This window comes from Hippocampus comes, unplaced genomic scaffold (assembly GCF_001891065.2).
Source record: "Hippocampus comes isolate QL1 unplaced genomic scaffold, H_comes_QL1_v1.1 scaffold114, whole genome shotgun sequence".
Taxonomy (NCBI): domain Eukaryota; kingdom Metazoa; phylum Chordata; class Actinopteri; order Syngnathiformes; family Syngnathidae; genus Hippocampus; species Hippocampus comes.
In genome coordinates, this window is record NW_017806197.1 from 18,785 (window position 1) to 37,924 (window position 19,140).

Consider the following 19,140-nt stretch of genomic DNA (forward strand, 5'->3'; position numbering starts at 1 on the left):
CCTCCTCGGTGCTCTGGCTCATCCCTTTCAACGGTAACGACGCCGTTGCATACGGCGATGCAAACGGATTATGTTAGTGTCTATGAAGGGCGAGGGGAGGGCAGGAGGAGGGGAGCGCGGTGGGCGTGTGACGCACACGCACTGACGTCATTGGAGCCGCTCAGGCGCGATGCATTTGGGATGAAGGAACAATGTCACGCTGAGGGAGCATCATTAGAACGTTACGCTGTCATTCATTGAAAAGCACTCTATTTATAACAGCTCGCGAATGCACCACCGTGTGGATTTGCATTTGAAGTGACACACATCTCAATGAAGTTGTGTCTTATGAACACTTGCACAATATGAAATACTGTATTCGGCCTTTAAAAATGTTTTACTGCTCAGTTTTGGTTTGTAGTCCCCTCGATTTACGAAATGAATTGGTTCTTGAAGAAATTTTTTAAGGAGAACATTTTGTAGAGACGTGTTTTCCATGCAAATGCGGTCGAGGTCCCTCTTAGCCAATGGGATGCCAGGAAGATGTTCGGTAGTAGCCAATGGCAGAACAGCTATTAGTATGTTGCGTTCAGGAAACTCGGAGCTGCGACTAAATACCCACACTGTATCTTTCGTATCTTGAAAATTTCGGATGAAGAGACGTTCGTGAGTAGAGGCACCACTGTATTATTATTATTATTTAAGGACTAAAAAGGAATAAGTTAGATCATGCAGTTGCACATCTCATAAGCAGGGCTGTTCAGAACGAGACAATAACATTCCACCTCAAATGGCCTGTGCTGCAAGTGTGTCAGGACAATCTACTAGAACAGTTGAACTTTATTTGGGGATGTTGAGTGTCACATTCTGTCTGTTTTGGTTGTGTTCCAGCTCCAGCTGGAGTGAAGGGCGTTTCCCTCCAGCAGGCGCACCTGTTCCGCGTTTCCCCATCAAGCCTTGCATAACAGACCCTTTCGATATCTTTCACAGTCGCTCCTATTTTCTCTTGGAACTTTGTAAGTATTTTCATTATTCCTTTTTTTTTTAATCGTTCTTGATCTTTGGTTTCACATTATTGGACTTTTGATATTTCATTTGTGTATCCTCGGTGTTGTCTTGTACCTTGCCTTTGCAAGCGCTTTTTTTGTATTATGCATTGTTTTTACTCCTGGCTCCTTGTGACCAATTTAATTGAAGAGGTTAGAGTTGTGATGCATCTCGCTTGAGAATCAGAAGTATGCGCTGCACTTTTTCTACTTCAAAGTCTGTGTATTATTGTTCCTTATTTGATTTGTGATTGTTTTAAAAATATTTTTTGTTGAGCTTTTACCAACATACCGTGATGTTTATCATCTTGCACACACAGAAATAAACAAAAATAAGACCAAACCTAATACTAAAACTAATAAAAGCTATACTAAAATGAAGCATTTTTGAAACAAAACAAAACCTAAAACGACTAAAAGCCAACAAACCCAATGAAACAAATTTTAAAAATCACATTTACCAAATAGAAACTTGCTCTGCAACACATCAAAGCTGAAATCTGATTCCACGTTGAAAAAAACAAAAAAACACACAAATGTAGCTGTACAGCCAGCTAAGACACACACTTTGACATGACGATGAATTACTGTTGGAAATAAAGGACAACCATTTCATGTCGGCTCAGTCGCAAATGTAAGCCAGAAGCTAGCAGGGATGGCCATGAAGGCTTGAGCGCCTGACTGCAAGCCACTCTGCGTTGCTTCCTAGTTGTACCTCATCCACATTCGTCACGGTTAAGTCTGGCACACCCAGTGGCTGTTTTGTTTCTGTTCTGCACGGTTTTCGACCAAGTGCCAATCCTTGCCTTTCTCCGTAGTTCATCCTCTCAACAGAATTTCATTCATCCACGCCCACAGGCCTTCATTTCGCCTGCTCTTTGGCCTCCTTCCAACAAGTTCTGCTTCCTCCCTCTCAGCGCTCGCTTCTCCCGCCACTCCCCGTTGGCTGCGTGATGATGCTGTCCTCCACCTTCCAAGTACCCCCACCACCCGCCCCCCTTCATTGATGCTATAAATACCCACCATCGGTGAGTCATCGTCCAGACGTATCGCGCACCCCCCCCTTCTCTCCTCCCCTCATCTTTCTCTGTAGCTGTCTCTTCATCATCACTGCTCCTCTTCACATGTTAGTTCATGCATATTAACAGACCTCGTTTTCGCACCTTCACGTTAGCCCAGGCAAGAGCCAATGCCCATCATGGTGCCAGAGGGCTTAACCGAAGGTCACTTTGTCACAAGGCGAAAGAAAACTACAGTTTGAACAAGCATGCTCATTTTTAATTGCCCTGCACCTGTACACTATATTAGATTATTTTTTTTGTTCCCCATGAAGCCGTTCAACGCCTCCCCCGAAAACATTTCATGTTTTTAGTTAAGAAAAATAGCAGAGTATTGTACAAAAACAAAGTGCATTGACCACTGTGGCACTCCTTGCCCACAAGGTGGGACATTAGTACCCCCCTCCCCACTTCACACAACTCAGTCTTGCTTTTGGCAGCCATTTTAGTCTTTTTTTGGATCAAAATGCACAGTCGGATTTTAGTCAGCCCTTTATGTAATTTAACGTGTTTTTGGTCTAGTTTTAGACACGCATATTTGAGTTAAAATTGAGAATAGTTGATCATCCGCAAAGAGCGGCCCATTTTACTGAGCAATTGTGACCTTCTTCAAAAAAAGTTCTGTATTATCCTGTTTCAACAAGGCAACACTTTATTTCAACACCTGGCTGTGTCTTCATCATGCCGACAATATTAAAATATGTGAATACAGACAACCACCCAACAAGGACGTTTTAGGGCTTGTACTTTAGCCCTTGGCTAGTCAGTGGAAAAATGACCTCTGCTCTCCACTTTATTGTCACTTTTTTCCCCCGCAAATCCCAGTTGATCCCTTTTGCTCTGATTCACCCCAGCCGGATCCCGGGATTTAATTATGGTTTCCTCGAGCTGACACCCACCCGCTCTCGAGGAGCTATCCTTGGTTAAACTCCAATACGGGGCTCGAGATGGCGCATGCGCGAGCGAGTACCTCTGAGTCAGAGGAAGAGAGAGGGCAGGGAAAGGAATTTGGACTCGTTACATTTGTAGTGGGGGGACCACCGCATTTATTCAATATGGATGATGTCCTTCCTTTTTCCCTGCGCTTTTAGTGGTGCGCTCACTCTGCTCATGTCTCATCTAGTGGGGACATTTACAACATATTAAAAAAAAAAAAACAAGTATCATTAGAATTTCCCATACAAGTTTAAGAAATCTTGTTCATATTACATTTGCAATACACGCCCATGAAATTTAGTCTATTTATCGTTTGTCTTTTTTAAAATCTTTAATTATGGCCTAAAATTCTATGGCTGTTTCAGCCAATATGAATGAATGATATACTTGTATATCTCCATCATGAAAAGTGTGCTTTTTGTGAAACAATCGTCTATTTAATAGAGATTCTATTAGGCTCTGATTGAAGGACGCATCTTCGAACGGCGTGTTCTAACCATCGATATACCGCACGCACGCACACACTCTCAATGGCCTTTGTTGCCATAGGAACACCAGTTTCAGGATGATCGCAATCCGAGCGGCTGGTCACACGCCGCGCCTCAAAGGAACAAAGAGCACTCAACTTTACAACACAAACTTTTAAACATTTTATTCCATAATATTCAAAGCCAAATCACAGAAATAAGGAAGGAGACACTTGTTTGAGGGGACCCCTTCCCTGCCCCCAGACATTAAGAAAGCGGACTATTAAATACTGTACAGCAATCATCTGCTTATTCATTATTCATAAATTATTATTATTTTTTTAGTCAATGCTCCATTATATCCTGAAAATTGAACTCGTTATATTTTTGGGACTCTTTCTCTAACACTCCAAGATGCGGCCATCTTGGTGACAATGAAACAATTTTCAGTGAATTAAGGCGCTTCATTTAGATAAAAGTATTTTGCTGCCAATGTGAGGCAATTACAGAGAATCCATTTTTGGGGTGGGCATCAATTGCTCTTTTACTTATTGACCTCCTATTTTCACTATGGTGAAGTCTTAAATCTCGATTGAGATTTGCGCGGGGGGTGGAGCTAAGTTTAGCCTGGGTTGTTAGTGGAGAGTCTTCAATTGTGTACGTACACACATTTTTATTCGACATAAAATGTACTTATAAAGAACGTGAGCTTGAAAAGAAATTGGACTTCTGATGTCACATTCGTAGGAGCCCCAAAGACAAGCTCACGTGTCAGAAGGCAACAAGAATATAGAAGCAAATATATAGAAAACATAAGTTGCATTCCTGGGTGCTAAAATGTCAGAAATTCATTCCATGATACCAATACATTTTTTTTTGTTCCCTGGCATTATGCCACAAAAAAACGGCAGTAAATCATGTACATGAATTAAAATATGCATTTCTTCAGAACCATATATATGCATTTACTGCATCACACATTATCAATGTTACATGAAATCTGTAAACAAAAACAAAAAAAAAAAACCACAAGTGAAATTAATTCTGTAATATCAAGGAGTGTATGGAAAGCCCGATTGAGTGTATACTAGTCCCCCTCTCTGTAAACTGCGCACTAGTTGACAACTGCGTGTTACTCGTATTATTCGTGAGGTTACAAATTAGACAAGGAAATGTACTAGAAGCGCACAGACGTCAACTAGTGCAGTTTTGCGTCAAGACTAACCTGCAGCTGGCCGACTGGTATTGCCAAAGTTGTGTAGGAGTGTGAAACAGAACAGACATATGGGATACACCTTCCAACGGCTTTCCGCAGGCGTGTGTTCATTTCCTCACGTTCGGTTGCGCACATGCTACGTCAATATTCGCCGTCGACTCAGGATGGGCATCGACGACATTTGATTGAGGGGGATTTAATGTATTTTTTTGAAATATAATTTCAATGGGACAATAGTTTTTTCAGAACTCTGAAAAATTAAGCGGTATTGATTAAGATTTCATTTCACGTACCAGACAGAATTCTTTACCCATAAATTCATCGGTTATGATGTCCATCCCTTCAAGTCTTCAAATACAAACCAAAGCAAAGTAACACACTTACATACACATGCTTTTCAGTGTCTCTCTACATTACTCCTATGTGTTCCTATGTCGTTCTCTTGGTCTTCTATGACACCGCTTGAACACTTTTTAAAAAGTTCAGTGAAGAGATGCCACCTTTTTTTGAAATGTTCCTATGTAATTGAAACTAAAATTGGAGAATAAATATTGCACAATCATTTGTATTATTTATATTCACAGGTCAAAACAAAAAAAAAAAAGATGCATGAGGAGGGAGTATAAATGTCCTTGTACAATTTAGAAAAAACAAAACAAAACAAAACAAAAAAAAGATGCCTGAGGAGGGAGTATAAATGTCCTTGTACAATTTAGAAGAAAAAAAAAAGGTTGTGGGGGGGAAAAGGCAAAGTATTTACAGCACATTCCCTTGGAGACATCCATTCCAATGTGGTAATGCTTAAATGCTTGATTGGTAACTTTAACGTGAAATTTAGGTGATGGGAAGCAAATTTCCTATAATGTGAGTTTGCCGCAACCGGACGAGAAGAAAATAATGTCAAAAGTTATCCACATGACAAAGCGTATTGCGACATTAAGGTAAAAAGTAAGCTAGTAGTGGGGAGGGAAAAAGGAAGCTAACCTAGCAAGTTAGCCGCAACCCAACACCGCGCATCATGAAGAGAACAGAATGTAGTGATTCAGTCACAACCCAACAAGATTGATTGTAACGTTAAATTATCCGCAACCCGAGAAAATATAGTGTACATTATCTACAACCCGACAAGGCGCCTCATGATGAGAAGACAGCAATAAGTTAGCCATAACCTTATAAAGCGCATCATGACAGAAGGAGCCCAACACGGTAAATCGCAACTCATCAAGGCGCAACATGAAGAGACGCACCACAGCGTGGTAAACTAGCCGCAACCTAACTAGGCATGGCATGATAATGACAAGAACCTAATGAAGGAAGTTAGCTCCAACCCGACACGGCGCCTCATGACGAGACCAACTCAGTGTAGCAAATCGGCTGCAACCCAACAAGGAGCGGCATAAAACACGGTATTCTCCCCAACCCGACAAGGCGCATGACGACTAGAAGAATTTAGGTTACCCGCAACCTGACGGCGCACATCCTGACGAGAACATAACAGCGTAAGTCAGTCACATACCAACAAAGCGGATCATGACTTGAATATAACAAGATAGCCACAACCCAACAAGGTGCATCATGAGAACATAACATCAGCCACATCCCGACCAGGCACATCAAGACAAGAGTAACATAATGTAGTAAATTAGTCGCTAACGGACAAGGCGCGCCATGAAAAACACATATTGTGCTTGAGCCAGCTGCAACCCGACAGGGAACACCATGTTTAAAAGAACATAAGTTATCCAAAGCCTGACTCCATGCTTCATGACGAGAGGAACGTTGCACGTTTGACTAAAGCGACTTCGGGCTTCTCATATTGGAGTGGAATCAAAATGGCACCAAAAGGCCGAAGAGCGAAGTGGTCACTGCGTAGACAGAAGTTTGATGTCCAATCAGTAAACACGTACTCAAGTAAACAAACTTTTGGGACATGAGTTTATCCAAAAAAAAAAAAAAAAAAAAACAAAAACAACAAAATAAACAAACAGAAAAAAAAAAGTCTTTGGGTGAACATAAAAATCACAAATGCGCAAAAGTCGTAAATAAAACATGATGGTGCTCTTACAGTAAGAATAATAAAACCCTCAAATGAACACAAAAACATCCGACTGACATCTCATGGCTTTGCAAGACTTTTTGCACAAAAAAAAGTATATTTACAAGAAGCAACAAAAGCAAAGATTGGAAACCTGGATCCTATTTGGAAATAAAAGAGAATAGATGATCAGAATCATTCCAGTATTGAGCGAGAACAGTGAAATTTGAATATCGCTCACGTCAGGTGGAATCCCTCGAAAATGATCTCTTTTTAGGAACCCCCCCTCCCCCCAAAACATAACCATTGTCAAAGAGCGCAAGCTGTTTCCAACAATTAGGATTGGTTAAAAATCACACTGAAATGTGTGGACTGATCACGCGTATCAATTTGTGGGGAAAAAAAAAAGAAATGCACCAAATTGTGACAAAAGAGGTTTTGGCTCAATGACAGCAATATGCTTTTTACGAAATACCAAGTTTTAAACTTTGTTTTTCTGGTAAAATAGTTAAGCCATATATTTTTCATTAGGAGAAAAAAAAATCACCGCACAATAATGTCACAAAAGTGAAATAAAGGTCAGCTGCCAATTTCATTTTGTGTGTCACCAGCATAGATACTGCGGATGAACAAAATCCCAAAACATAACCATTGTCAAAGAGCGCAAGCTGTTTCCAACAATTAGGATTGGTTAAAAATCACACTGAAATGTGTGGACTGATCACGCGTATCAATTTGTGGGGAAAAAAAAAAGAAATGCACCAAATTGTGACAAAAGAGGTTTTGGCTCAATGACAGCAATATGCTTTTTACGAAATACCAAGTTTTAAACTTTGTTTTTCTGGTAAAATAGTTAAGCCATATATTTTTCATTAGGAGAAAAAAAAATCACCGCACAATAATGTCACAAAAGTGAAATAAAGGTCAGCTGCCAATTTCATTTTGTGTGTCACCAGCATAGATACTGCGGATGAACAAAATTATTGGTGGTGACACAAAGAACAATTAAATGCACTTCAATGAGACAACAGAAAGTACAAAATTAACTAAACGTGTATCGACTTTACTATCACGTTTGAAAATGTAAACTGGGCAAATGTTAAAAATGTCTTGCTTCGGCCTATACCCCTTTTTTTAAAAAAATATTTTCTTTTTGTTCTGTGAAAAAAAGGATGACCCCAATTCACTATCACGTTTGTTTGACATTTTTGTGCAGTGGTGTGCGGTGACATGTTCCAAATATTAAAAAAAAAAAGATCAACACTGGCTCAATTAAGTCCCCGACTCTCGATGTTCTCACTCCGTACTGTCGACTGACGAGATGGCAGAAGGTACAAAATTAACTAAACGTGTATCAACTTTACAATCACGTTTGAAAATGTAAACTGGGCAAATGTTAGAAATGTCTTGCTTCGGCCTTATACCCTTTTTAAAAAAAATATTTTCTTTTTGTTCTGTGAAAAAAAGGATGACCCCAATTCATTATCACGTTTGTTTGACATTTTTGTGCGGTGGTGTGCGGTGACATGTTCCAAATATTAAAAAAAAAAAGATCAACACTGGCTCAATTAAGTCCCCGACTCTCGATGTTCTCACTCCGTACTGTCGATTCTAATTAACTCATTAACTATTGATGAGGCGCCGCTCAGATGGCCACATTTCCGCCTCCGGTTTATTTTGGCCATGGCCACCTATTTGTTTCCCTTCGTGCAGAAGTCCGCGACTGGCCTTGGTTGCCGTGACAACCAAGGCCGAAACGCACCGCTGAGAGCTTGGCGGGAGTGCGAGTCACTGCTTTGTGTGGAAGGTGGATTCTTCCCATGTGTTGAATCAATACCAGGGGTCTGTCTTGTGTTTTTATGGAAATCATAAGGCACCCCCCGCTCCCCCGAAGTCGTTCTTTCAGGGGCCTCGGACCCGCTCGTGTTAGTACATGCCCTCGTTCGTGCGTGTGTGGCCGTGTGTTATTTGCCTCCATACATCCTTGCAATGTCTTCTTGGTAGTGCGTTTTGAGCTCTTTGCGCTTCAGTTTGAATGCGTCTGTGACCAGGCCAGTCTCTGGTGTCCAGGGTTCCGAGCACAGCCGCACTTTTTTGGGGATCTCGAACCGCTCCAGTTTTGCTGCGTGGGGGGAGAGCAGAAGAGGGTTGGTGAACATGACGGTTTTTGAAATAATAACATACAAGGACCAGACAAGTAAAAAAGTATTGTATACATAAACCATGATTATTTGCACTTGGCGTTGTATAGATTTTCTTTCATTTTTTTTATGGAAATTATCCTCTGGCAATTCTAAAAAAAAAAGAAGACAGAAAACCCCCTACATGAGATAGCAGCCTCAGTAAGGATGCGGAGCACTTCCTTCTCTATCTGCGGGTTGTTGCAGATCTCTTCCCACGAGCCCCGCACCTTCATCCGCTCCGCCAGTGCCATCAGCAGTTTATGGTTTGGCACCACGAAGCTAATCACGTACGACTGGTCACTGCAGACCAACATAAAGACGTTTAAAAAAAAAAAAAAAAAAAAACAACACCACACAAAAAAAAAAAAAAACGGTCTGCCTATTTTGTCAAAGGACTTTACCTGTTGGCATAGGCACAGATGTTGTCTACTAACGGGCAGTTCTTCAGAACAGCCTCCACTTTTCCCAAAGAGACGTACTCACCAGCCTGTAGTTTCACCAAGTCCTTTTTGCGATCTGTGGGAAGGTAACATGTCACGATCCTAAAAGGTCCCTCCTCTATATTCTCTGTTCTGTGGTTAAATAGCAGAAATTTGGGAATAGTTGACACCCTCCTTCAAAAAAAAAAATAAAATAAAATAAAAAATTGTAATTGCCTAGAGGTGTCACAAGATGGTGGCAAAGAAATACTTTTCTATTAATTAGAAAGTGAGCTTAACTCCCTTCCCACCAGGCGGCACTTCATCGGTTATTGAACAATTATTCTTAAGGAAAAAATAAAAAAATATTTATAAAAACAAAGAAGTTGCAAACTGTTTATTGCAACTCCGATTTGGAGTTTACTGTCAAATTAAACATAAAAGAGAATTACAAGTTGTGTATTTGCCTTAGAAAATGTCCATTTAGCTTTATACAGCATTTCATTTTCGGTCATGTTAGACTGCCCCCAAGTGGCCTAGTTGTGCACACCAGAAGGAGCAGCAATGAATCATGATGCACAAACCGTTTCGTTCATTACATTCTATTTAATTACGTTAGTACGGTAAAATTTTAATAATATCCACCTAACCCATTCAAAAAAAAAAAAAAAAATTCACCTTTCATTTTCATTCAAACACGACAGCTCATCGTTAACAGGTTTCTCACCGCAATGAATCATGATGCACAAACGGTTTCGTTCATTACATTCTATTTAATTACGTTGTTAGTACGGTAAAATTTTAATAATATCCACCTAACCCATTCAAAAAAAAAAAAAAGATTTCACCTTTCATTTTCATTCAAACACGACAGCTCATCGTTAACAGGTTTCTCACCAATGATCTTGAGACATCCGTCAGGGTGAAACTCTCCAATGTCTCCAGTGCAGAACCATCGCTGGCCTTTCCTGTCTACGAAAAAGTCCTCACGGTTCTTGGTTTCATTTTTGTAGTAACCCATTGTTACATTAGGTCCGCCGATCAAGATTTCCCCGCGCGGGTTGGGCTTGTCCGTACTGTAGTAGCGTCCTGCGGACGCACAAAGTCGCCTCTTCAGAGCCGGTCAACTTTGATTCGAAAGTTGCTTTGCTGAACTTACCCTCTTCCCAGTCCTTGAGCATGATTTCTGAGCATACAAGCGGTGCGCCCCCCCGTCCGGTGCTGTAGTCCCATACTGCAAAATAGCCCAAAAAAAAAAAAAAAAAAAACAGTGAATGACGGAATTGACTGGCAAAGATTAATAGAGTAACAACCCACTCTTCATCACGCATCTGCAAGGTAAATTAATGACAAAGAATTTACTCAACAAAAATTCACAAGCACCAGGGTTATCATTAGTTAGTTTCTATTTCGTTTGGACTTTTTTTTTTTTTTTAATTCAGTTAGTTTGTCACAGAAAATAACACGAATAAGTGAATTTGTGAAAAGCCAAGCACAAAACGGCTGAGTGCTCACTGTCGATAGAGGCCAACGGTGTTTCTGTACTTACCCTCACTGATGGTGCCCGCTCCATATCAAAAAATATATATATTTTTAAATGGTGAATGACGGAATTGACTGACAAAGATTAATACAGGAACCACCCACTCTTCATCACGCATCTGCAAGATAAATTGATAAAGAATTTACTCTTAACAAAAATTCACAAGCACCAGGGTTATCGTTACAGTTAGTTTCTATTTCGTTTTGACTTAAATTTTTTTTAATTCAGTTAGTTTGTCACAGAAAATAACACGAATAAGTGAATTTGTGAAAAGCCAAACACAAAACGGCTGGGTGCTCACTGTAGATAGAGGCCAACGGTCTTTCTGTACTTACCCTCACTGATGGTGCCCGCTCCACAGGTCTCCGTGAGGCCGTATCCCTGCCCCACGGGGCAGCACAGACAGATGTTCATGAAGCGCTGCGTGGCGGCCGACAGCGGGGCTCCGCCTGAGAGTAGCACCCGTGTGTTGCCACCAAGCAGTGCCCGGACACGCTTGAACACCAAACTAAGACGTTTATAGAGATAAATGGTGGTTAGACAGTGGAAAAAAAAAAAAAAGAAAAAAAAAACATTCTGACAAGAGGAAAATTTGATTTTCTATTGAAGATACTGGTTGAAAACAGTTGAGTCCGTACAAAAAAAATAAAAAAATAAAAATCTGTTTCTCCGGAACCCATCATCTGTTTGAACCCTTCTTTTAGCTTTGCTGCCTTTGAATCTCTTCAGCTGTTCTATTTGTAAATGCTTTAAGGTGTTGCGCAAAGCACATCGAGTTGCCTTGGGTGAACAATGACTTTCGAAGCTGCACATGACTCCTGAGCGTGGGCAAAGAAGAACTCTTGCTTGTTCCATTTTAAGGTCTAATTTGCCCCGGTGACGAAAACAAAAAATGTCAACAGGAGGAATTATGCCAAAGAAACTTGTTCCTGCATGTTATCGCGTCGAGTGGGCATCATCACCTGTCACAGAGAGGCGTGCTGTAGCCTTTGGAGATCTGCTCCATCTTGTAGTTGTACGCCAGCACAAAGAGTGTCTTTTGAAATTTGCTCATTCCCTCCACCTTTGTCATCACATTCTTATAAATGCGGTCCATTATTTCCTGTACATCAGGCAGGAGGGTCATCAGTTCACATTCAGCGAGTTGAAAATGCAGCATCCGAAGACTCACCGGTACGGCGGCCATGAGTGTCGGTTTCAACATGCTGGTGTCTCCTTTGCTGCCTTTTTTGATTTTGGTGGACTGCAACGATTGACAACACACTGCATCAACTCTCCGTCAGTGTCTTTGGAACACACGATGTGACTCGACCGTTAAATCTGCTCAATGTCATGTGTGCAGGCGGCAAGCATGCGTTCGTACGCTGACCTGGTCGGCGAGAGTCTGCGGGGAGGAATAGCCGATGCGACAGCCGTGAGAGACGCATACCAGCTCGGCGCTGAGTTCTAAAACGTGGGCCAGCGGCAGGTAGCCGATGTAGGTGTCCGTTTCACTGCCAACACGCAAACAACAGCTGCTCTGTATCCTTATTTTGCAAATAGTGGCCGTCACTTTAATAGACACTTGAATGAATTACGTTGAAAGACTTCTATTAAGCCATACAAACTGGTTTCGCCGCAAAGGACTGACCATCTTACTTCATTTTCACTTCCAGTAGACATCCCAATACTTTTGTCTATGTCGCATGTTTTCGCATGTTAATGGCCACACATTATTGTTCGCCATTATCGGAGGCCATTTAGCTGTGAGGTGCAGTGCATTAGACGGCAGTAATTACACCGAGGAAGTCTCAGAGACCTCAGCGGTCAATTTTGATCTCTGCGTACTTGAGGTTGGGAATTCGCTCTGCCATCCCAGTGATGCCGGCGATGATGTTGCCATGGGAGATCATGACCCCCTTGGGGATGCCCGTGGAGCCGCTGGTGTACATGATGACGGCGATGTCCGACGGCTGCGGCTGTCTGCCGTGAGTCGCTACTGTGCACACAGACAAGATGGCAGATGTGGGTTGAACACAGAGCTGAGGGGGAAGCCATTTTGTGTACTTTTTCAGACTCAAATGGAAAAACGACAGTCGTTAATTCACGAACAGCGAAGCCCTGTTAATCTGATGACAATGTCTTTTTGTGTGTTACACATCAATCCAATTTCACATCAGGGCAAAATTAGAAAGCTTTTTAATCCGGTTGCACAAACGCTCACAATTTTCAGGCCTGGATCCCATCTCTTTAACAGCGTCCATGCTGTGGATCGTGATGCCTCTGGGGATGTCCTGCCAGCTCGACGGCTTCTTGTCGACTACGATGACATACCGCAGCCTCGGAACATCGCACAACATCGCCTGATGGGAGGAAGTATGATGACAGTTTACATTGATTTCATTGAACCGAGTACTGTACTTAGAACTGTAAATAGTACAGCGAACCCCCCTTTTATTAGACGTGCAGATTTTAAAGCAATTTTTTTATGGGTTTCGCAGGTATACAGGCAAGTCTAAATTTTGAATTTTGCGCTTTCAGTGTAGCACCACAACATTCTGGTCAGCAGTGAGCTGCACTGGAAGAGATGCAGTGAAATTAACGACAAGACGAGAATACAGAGAAGGTCCCCTACTGGGCATCGTTGTTTTGTTCCCACAGAGCAGAGAGAATATATGCGTGTGAGTATCACTGTTTGCTCCGTTTGTATGTTCAGTTATTGTTCGAGTGTAAAGAGAGTAACAAAATTATTGAAAAAAAACCTTGTTATTTATTACACATGTCAATTTGACATTTCAGTACGGATTTGAGCAAAGATTCTGGAAGTTGACACACATGATTGGCTTTCGCGGGCCCCATAAAATGACGCGGCGGGCCGGATCCGGCCTCTGGGCCTTGAGTTTGAGACCCGTGTTTCAATGTGTAAAACTATTAAAAATTGTTTGTTTGATTGTCTCTCTCGATTGCGGATTTTCACCGAAAGCCGGTGGATCTCAAATGAATATCCCCTGCCACAAGCAGGGGTTTAGTGAACTATGATTTTATTCAAACTACTTTCGCAGTAATACGATAGATGCCGCCGGCAGGTACCTTGAGACGACTCTGCAGCAGGTCGTTACTGGTGATGATGTGCGTGACCTCGGTCTCGTTCAGACCGTGGGCGATGGCCATGGGTCCCAGAGTGGCATATAGGGTGACGACTGTCAAATAAGAGAGGGGGAAAAAAAAACCACCAATCAGAGTACTTCAGTAGCCTGGGTTGGTGTCATCGAGCCAAATGACCCATACGAACCGCTGATTTTCATGAATTTTGGATGGGGAGAAAGGTGCACAATCTCTCCATCCAAAACTGTTGCCGTGGTGATTGTGCGGCGCTTCATGTGTTTTGCGCTAAGCTGATTGTTTCAGGGAAGGAAATTGCAACCACCTGTGGATGGCCAATTGCTGAGCTCTGACCTGATTGGCTTGGAGCTCAGGTGTATTCCTTTAAAAAGGGGGTGACAAGGTCATTTCAGGGCCGGTCAGCTGGGAGAACCTCGACGCCTGTGTACTTTAATCCGGCTAGCTGTGTCCAAACGAAATAAGCTAAAAGGGTAAATATCCTGGCTGAACCGATTTTTACTCCTTTTCCACACAACCTGCTTTTTCGCCAACTAACAGTTGGAGTAAATGTCACTCACGTGGGAAATTGTACATGAAGCAGGCTTGAGCTGCCACGATCCACTCGGCTCTGGTCTCGCAGAAGATGGCAATGTTGCACTGAGGTCTCTGGCCGAGGGACGCCAGGCCGCTTCCGAACATCCTGGCTGCCTGGTAAGTCTCCTCATACGACAGCCAGTTGTAGTTCCCAAGAATGACCTGCACACGCCACATATTTCGACACTGTTTGCTCGTGTGACTGCTCTGAAGTTTATCTGTTTTAGAGTCAACGAAGAAACAATTGATGGGAATTGTTTGATTTTTAGAAATCTTTCTTGAGGCTACCGAGGACGGCTCATGATGGTCTGGCTTCATTCAGATCTAGTCAAATAGTGCCACATGCAGGGCCCTCGCTGCTACGGCACCGACTTCCTGCTGGTGCACAAAACGGCTTTTGTTTTTATTTGTTGAAAATAGGCTCAGTGTTCTTTTCCTTTGCATAAGCCTGCTGATTAATTGCACTGCAATGAAAATGGTTGAAATCAATTGACGGTGCCATGACTCCGCTGGTCAGGAACATTTTCCACATGACGGTTAGAGATTCGAATGTTTTGAGTATGGTCGGCAAATTAAACTCTCAAGTCAAGGCATCGCTGTAGGAATGTTCTCTCACCTTCTTAAAGACCTTCCCATTAGGTTGGAGCTCATCCTCCTCACTAAGCACTTCCCTGGTCCCCAGACAGTCCCTCCGGGGAAACCTCTTGGCTGCATATTCAAACACTTTATCCAGCGTGTCAACCCCGGGGTGCAGCCACGCCACCAGTGCCTGTTGGCTGTTGATGGCCCTGTACGGGCCCGCCGGGTGCCCGCTAATTGAACGCGCTTTGATGCGGCGGGCCCGTTCTAAATTGGTGCCTGCCCCGGAAAGGAAGTACCAGGGTATGAAGGTGATCACAGAGTAGACCCAGACAACAGATCGAAAGACCTGCAGGAGCAGGGGGTTGATGTCTTCCTTCAGCTTCATCTTGAGAGGAGAGATATAAATTGAAGAAAAAAAAAAACAAAAAGAGGCAGACCAGGAGAGGTCTACAAAAACAGGTCTTGGAGGATTGGTGGAAGATCAGTGGGTGTGCTTGATTTCTGTGAGCGAGTCAACCTGACCTGCAATGCAGGAAACAGGAACCTTAGAAAATGCAGCCTGCATCAGCAAAATCAAATGCACAAAACTCTATACAACCCTACAGACAACGGTACCGGTAAATGAATCTATTCTTAGCACCTTCTCTCAGTCAGCAACGTTTGCCATAAGCAAGACCTCAAAATTATCAGTAGCTGTGTATGAGAGTGAGAATGACTGTCTTTCAAGTTTTATCAGCTCAAGCTTTTTTTTGCATGTTTTTATACTTGAAATTTGCTCTCTGTTGTAAAGTTAATTAGTTAATGACAGAGTATTGTCATTAAATGCTCTGCCTGTCATTCATTTCTTTGATCTAAGCATTCAGAGACCAAAATTTAATTATCCGCCCATCTGGAAAAGGTGATTTATATATTAGAATTTTTTTTTCTGCCTAATCTGGAACAGCCTAAAAAAATCTATCCTAATCAGACTGTCCTAACAAAGATCGAAGCAACATAGAAAAATGGATGAAAATTCAAAACAAGTTCACCCTACTCTCGCTACAATGCAAAATAAAGATATATTAGTTGTGCAGCTAAAGTGAGGGTTCAATTTCTTAAATGGGATCTCTTTCAGCAAACTAATATAACAGTGTAGCATAGAATGTAACACTAGACAATGACAAGGGTTGGGCAAACATGATAAAATGCAAACTATCTGACTGTCATGGTGTGTGCTGATTCTGTTGATGAATATGTTCCATGCCAAGAACTATGCTTGCAACATGCTGGTCCTTTTGGTGACTACGAGAGCTAAAAAGAAGTCTGCATGTTCTTAAGCATTCTCTATACAGGATCCGGTCCTCTGGAATGCCCTACCTGCAGAAAATAGAGCGGCTATATTTTTCGAAAGCTAGATGAAAGATTTATTTTTACACTCTCAATTTAGTAAAACCACACCTACTTTGCAAATTGCCTCTTTGCCTTGCCTGACATCTGGGTTTGGCCTGTTTTACTCTCACTTCTCCTCTTCCCTCCCTCCTCCTGAGTGAAAGATGTGAAGTTGGAAGGAGGCTACACTGACTGGGGCAGGTTGTGAAGAGTTCCTTACTTTCACTTTTTTTTAACTTCCTTGCCCGGTTGCGGGGTTTAAACAAGGATATGTGATCCCTCCCTGTCAACTGTGGGCCTGTGCAGCTTTTTGAGACTCTTTTGCGATGAATAGCAGACTTGAAATGGAGAGGTTATGCTCAAGTATCGATTACTTTGGCCTTAAGACACAGATAAAATTTGACGAGATCAAGACACACGACCCTTTTTTTAAACTTCCTTGCCCGGTTGCGGGGTTTAAACAAGGGGACGTGATCCATCCCTGTCAACTGTAGGCCTGTGCAGCTTTTTGAGACTCTTTTGCGATTGCGATAAATAGCAGACTTGAAATGGAGAGGTTATGCTCAAGCATCGATTACTTTGGCCTTAAGACACACAGATAAAATTTGACGAGATCAAGACACACGACCACAGATCGATAACACATAGCATATTTGTTCACAAAGACTGTGTGAGGAAATGTGGTTTAAAGGTACCACACAAAGCATCTTTAGCAACATCATGTTTAAATGGAAAAAAAGCCGCTTGCTTGTAAACTTGCAATTGGCTTGGACATACACTCGCAAAAGAGAAAGCAAATTTTTATCCATTTCCATTGAGACTGATGGCAGCTGTTGATGCCTTCGAAATCCTGAAGTGCACGCAATTAAATCACAATCGAAATTGTATTTTGGGATAGCAAGTCCGGAGTGACGCGCGCTTTAGCATCCCGGTTGCTAACAATCGGCAATATTTGCCAAGCTTCAATACATTCTCACCTCATCCGCTACGTGTGAGCCTCTGCCGGATTGATTCAGGTACTGTTATCCTTCAGTGCGAAGTTGCGACATTATGTTGAGGTCGTTTAAAAGCACTGTGTAACTGGCCTCAAGTCAATATTTCCAGTAATTTATAAAAGCCGGATAAAATTGGTTAAAATGGTACATTTTAGCGGCAGTCGGGCTGGCATTCCTAGCCCGGAAGCGACTGGATGACGTTGTCGCGTTTGGCGGCCCGTGATTGGAGAACTGGAGGTGGCGCGTGCTCGGGGTAACGGAGACGTCAGTCGGGTTACTATCGGTCAATTTGACAGAGACAAAAGCAGAAATGGGTCGCTGTTTATGAACATTTTTTTTTTTTGTGTTTACCTATTAGTAAAATGTATTAAACGGAAACCTGTTTTATGTTTATAGGAGCAAGTATCAGCAAACCATTTGAATGAAGCCATATTAGTGTATTTATTTTACCTAGTGCAAAGTCAATTTCACGTTTACATTCAATTACATTGTTCTGTTAACTTCATAAATTAAGTTTTGAAAACTAACATTAAGTAACATAGAACAACTGAGTTGCTCTAACTCAAAGCTTTTGAGGAACTATATAAAAAATATCAGGTGGATATAATCAAAACATTCAAGTTCAGAGAACTAGAACTTTTGAAATCACCAATTCCAAAAAAAGTGAGACAATTTATTCGGGTTTACAGTGTAGCTAGTGAATGTCCATTCAATCCATCTATTTTCTATAACCGCTCATCCTGTACAGGGTCGTGGGGAGTTGGAGACTGTTCCAGCTGACTTTGTGTGAAAGGCAGACTATAAACAAACTCACTGATTGGGCTGAAACTGCCTGCACAGAAACCAAGCAAGTGAGGTAGACAGTAATTGTGTGCAACATTTCTTCTACCTCTGTTTTCCAATGATGAAAAACATTGAAAGTGAGAACAAAATAGATAAGTGAAAAAGACCAGGTGACCCGTTGACTGTCAACATTGAGCTCTTCCTCGCTACTCCTCGGAGCGTTCACACACTTGTGAGGCCATGTGTCTGCTTGTGGGTCGATCTTCCCTCAAATGCATGCAGAGAAGAACTCGATGAATATGAAGAGGAAAAACTTGCGATCATATGACTAGTCAAAGCAAGCGCGTAATAATGGCGCTCCTCGGGGCTATGCTTCCGAGATGGTCTTTGACAGGGGCAGATGTTTATATCGAGAACAGCGCTTTCATCCCCCCCCCCCCCCGCCTTGCCCCCCCCCTTCTGTGAAATGTGTGTCCAATCTGATAATGGCGCATGCTCTAGCCACATCTTAAAAGCAACACGGGCAGACAGGAAATGGAACCCCGTCAGTGTCTGTTTCTGGGTGACCTTTTCTTCCTGAAGGGCTAAATAGTTGTTCCTTGGGGAAACACCTTTGACTGAACTGACCCGTGTCATGTGACTTGTTGCGCTTCCTCTCAATGATGTGAAAGCAGCAGATTGTTAGAAAGAGACAAAAAGCAGAGGCTCCTAAGAAGGCAACTTCGTTAGATTTCAATCAAAGCCAAACAGGTGAACCCCTAACTTGGCGCCTTATAATGAAACCCCTCGGTGTCCAGTTGAACGTCCAGAAATAGCGAGCAGGGGAGGAGGGAACGGCTTGTGTAAGGATTAGGG

General features: G+C 42.3%; 2 protein-coding genes and 1 long non-coding RNA gene across 4 annotated transcripts in view; 1 reads left to right on the forward strand and 2 right to left on the reverse strand.

Moving 5' to 3' along the window:
• Positions 1-3,645: 3,645 nt before the first annotated feature.
• LOC109506879 (uncharacterized) lies at positions 3,646-5,352 on the reverse strand. Its single transcript, XR_002166368.1, has 2 exons — positions 4,992-5,352; positions 3,646-4,950 (listed from the first exon to the last, which is right to left on the reverse strand). It is a non-coding gene; the product is annotated as an uncharacterized LOC109506879 (long non-coding RNA).
• Positions 5,353-8,438: 3,086 nt separating this feature from the next.
• acsl3b (acyl-CoA synthetase long chain family member 3b) lies at positions 8,439-17,708 on the reverse strand. The gene is made up of 15 exons (XM_019855884.1): positions 17,485-17,708; positions 15,174-15,661; positions 14,542-14,719; positions 13,952-14,061; positions 13,086-13,224; positions 12,710-12,860; positions 12,252-12,375; positions 12,054-12,125; positions 11,845-11,984; positions 11,218-11,390; positions 10,499-10,573; positions 10,237-10,428; positions 9,322-9,436; positions 9,063-9,220; positions 8,439-8,859 (listed from the first exon to the last, which is right to left on the reverse strand). Exons 2-15 carry the CDS (start codon positions 15,522-15,524, stop codon positions 8,702-8,704), a joined length of 2,136 nt encoding a protein of 711 aa, XP_019711443.1. The 5' UTR covers positions 15,525-15,661; positions 17,485-17,708; the 3' UTR covers positions 8,439-8,701.
• pax3a (paired box 3a) overlaps positions 14,564-19,140 on the forward strand; it is a 34,760-nt gene continuing 30,183 nt past the window's right edge. For both annotated transcript variants that reach the window (XM_019855887.1, XM_019855888.1), the window contains exon 1: positions 14,564-14,674. The gene's annotated coding sequence lies outside the window, so the exon portion shown is untranslated. The remainder of the gene's footprint in view (positions 14,675-19,140) is intronic.

Bases quoted from the DNA above. Each gene is read 5' to 3' on its own strand.
- acsl3b (XM_019855884.1), bottom strand. From the start codon at position 15,524: ATGAAGCTGAAGGAAGACATCAACCCCCTGCTCCTGCAGGTCTTTCGA. The intron at 13,225-13,951 runs GTACCTGCCGGC...TCCTCCCATCAG, and splicing joins TGCTGCAGAGTCGTCTCAAG to GCGATGTTGTGCGATGTTCC. The intron at 11,391-11,844 runs GTGATGATGCCC...TAAACGTCTTAG, and splicing joins AGCACGCCTCTCTGTGACAG to TTTGGTGTTCAAGCGTGTCC.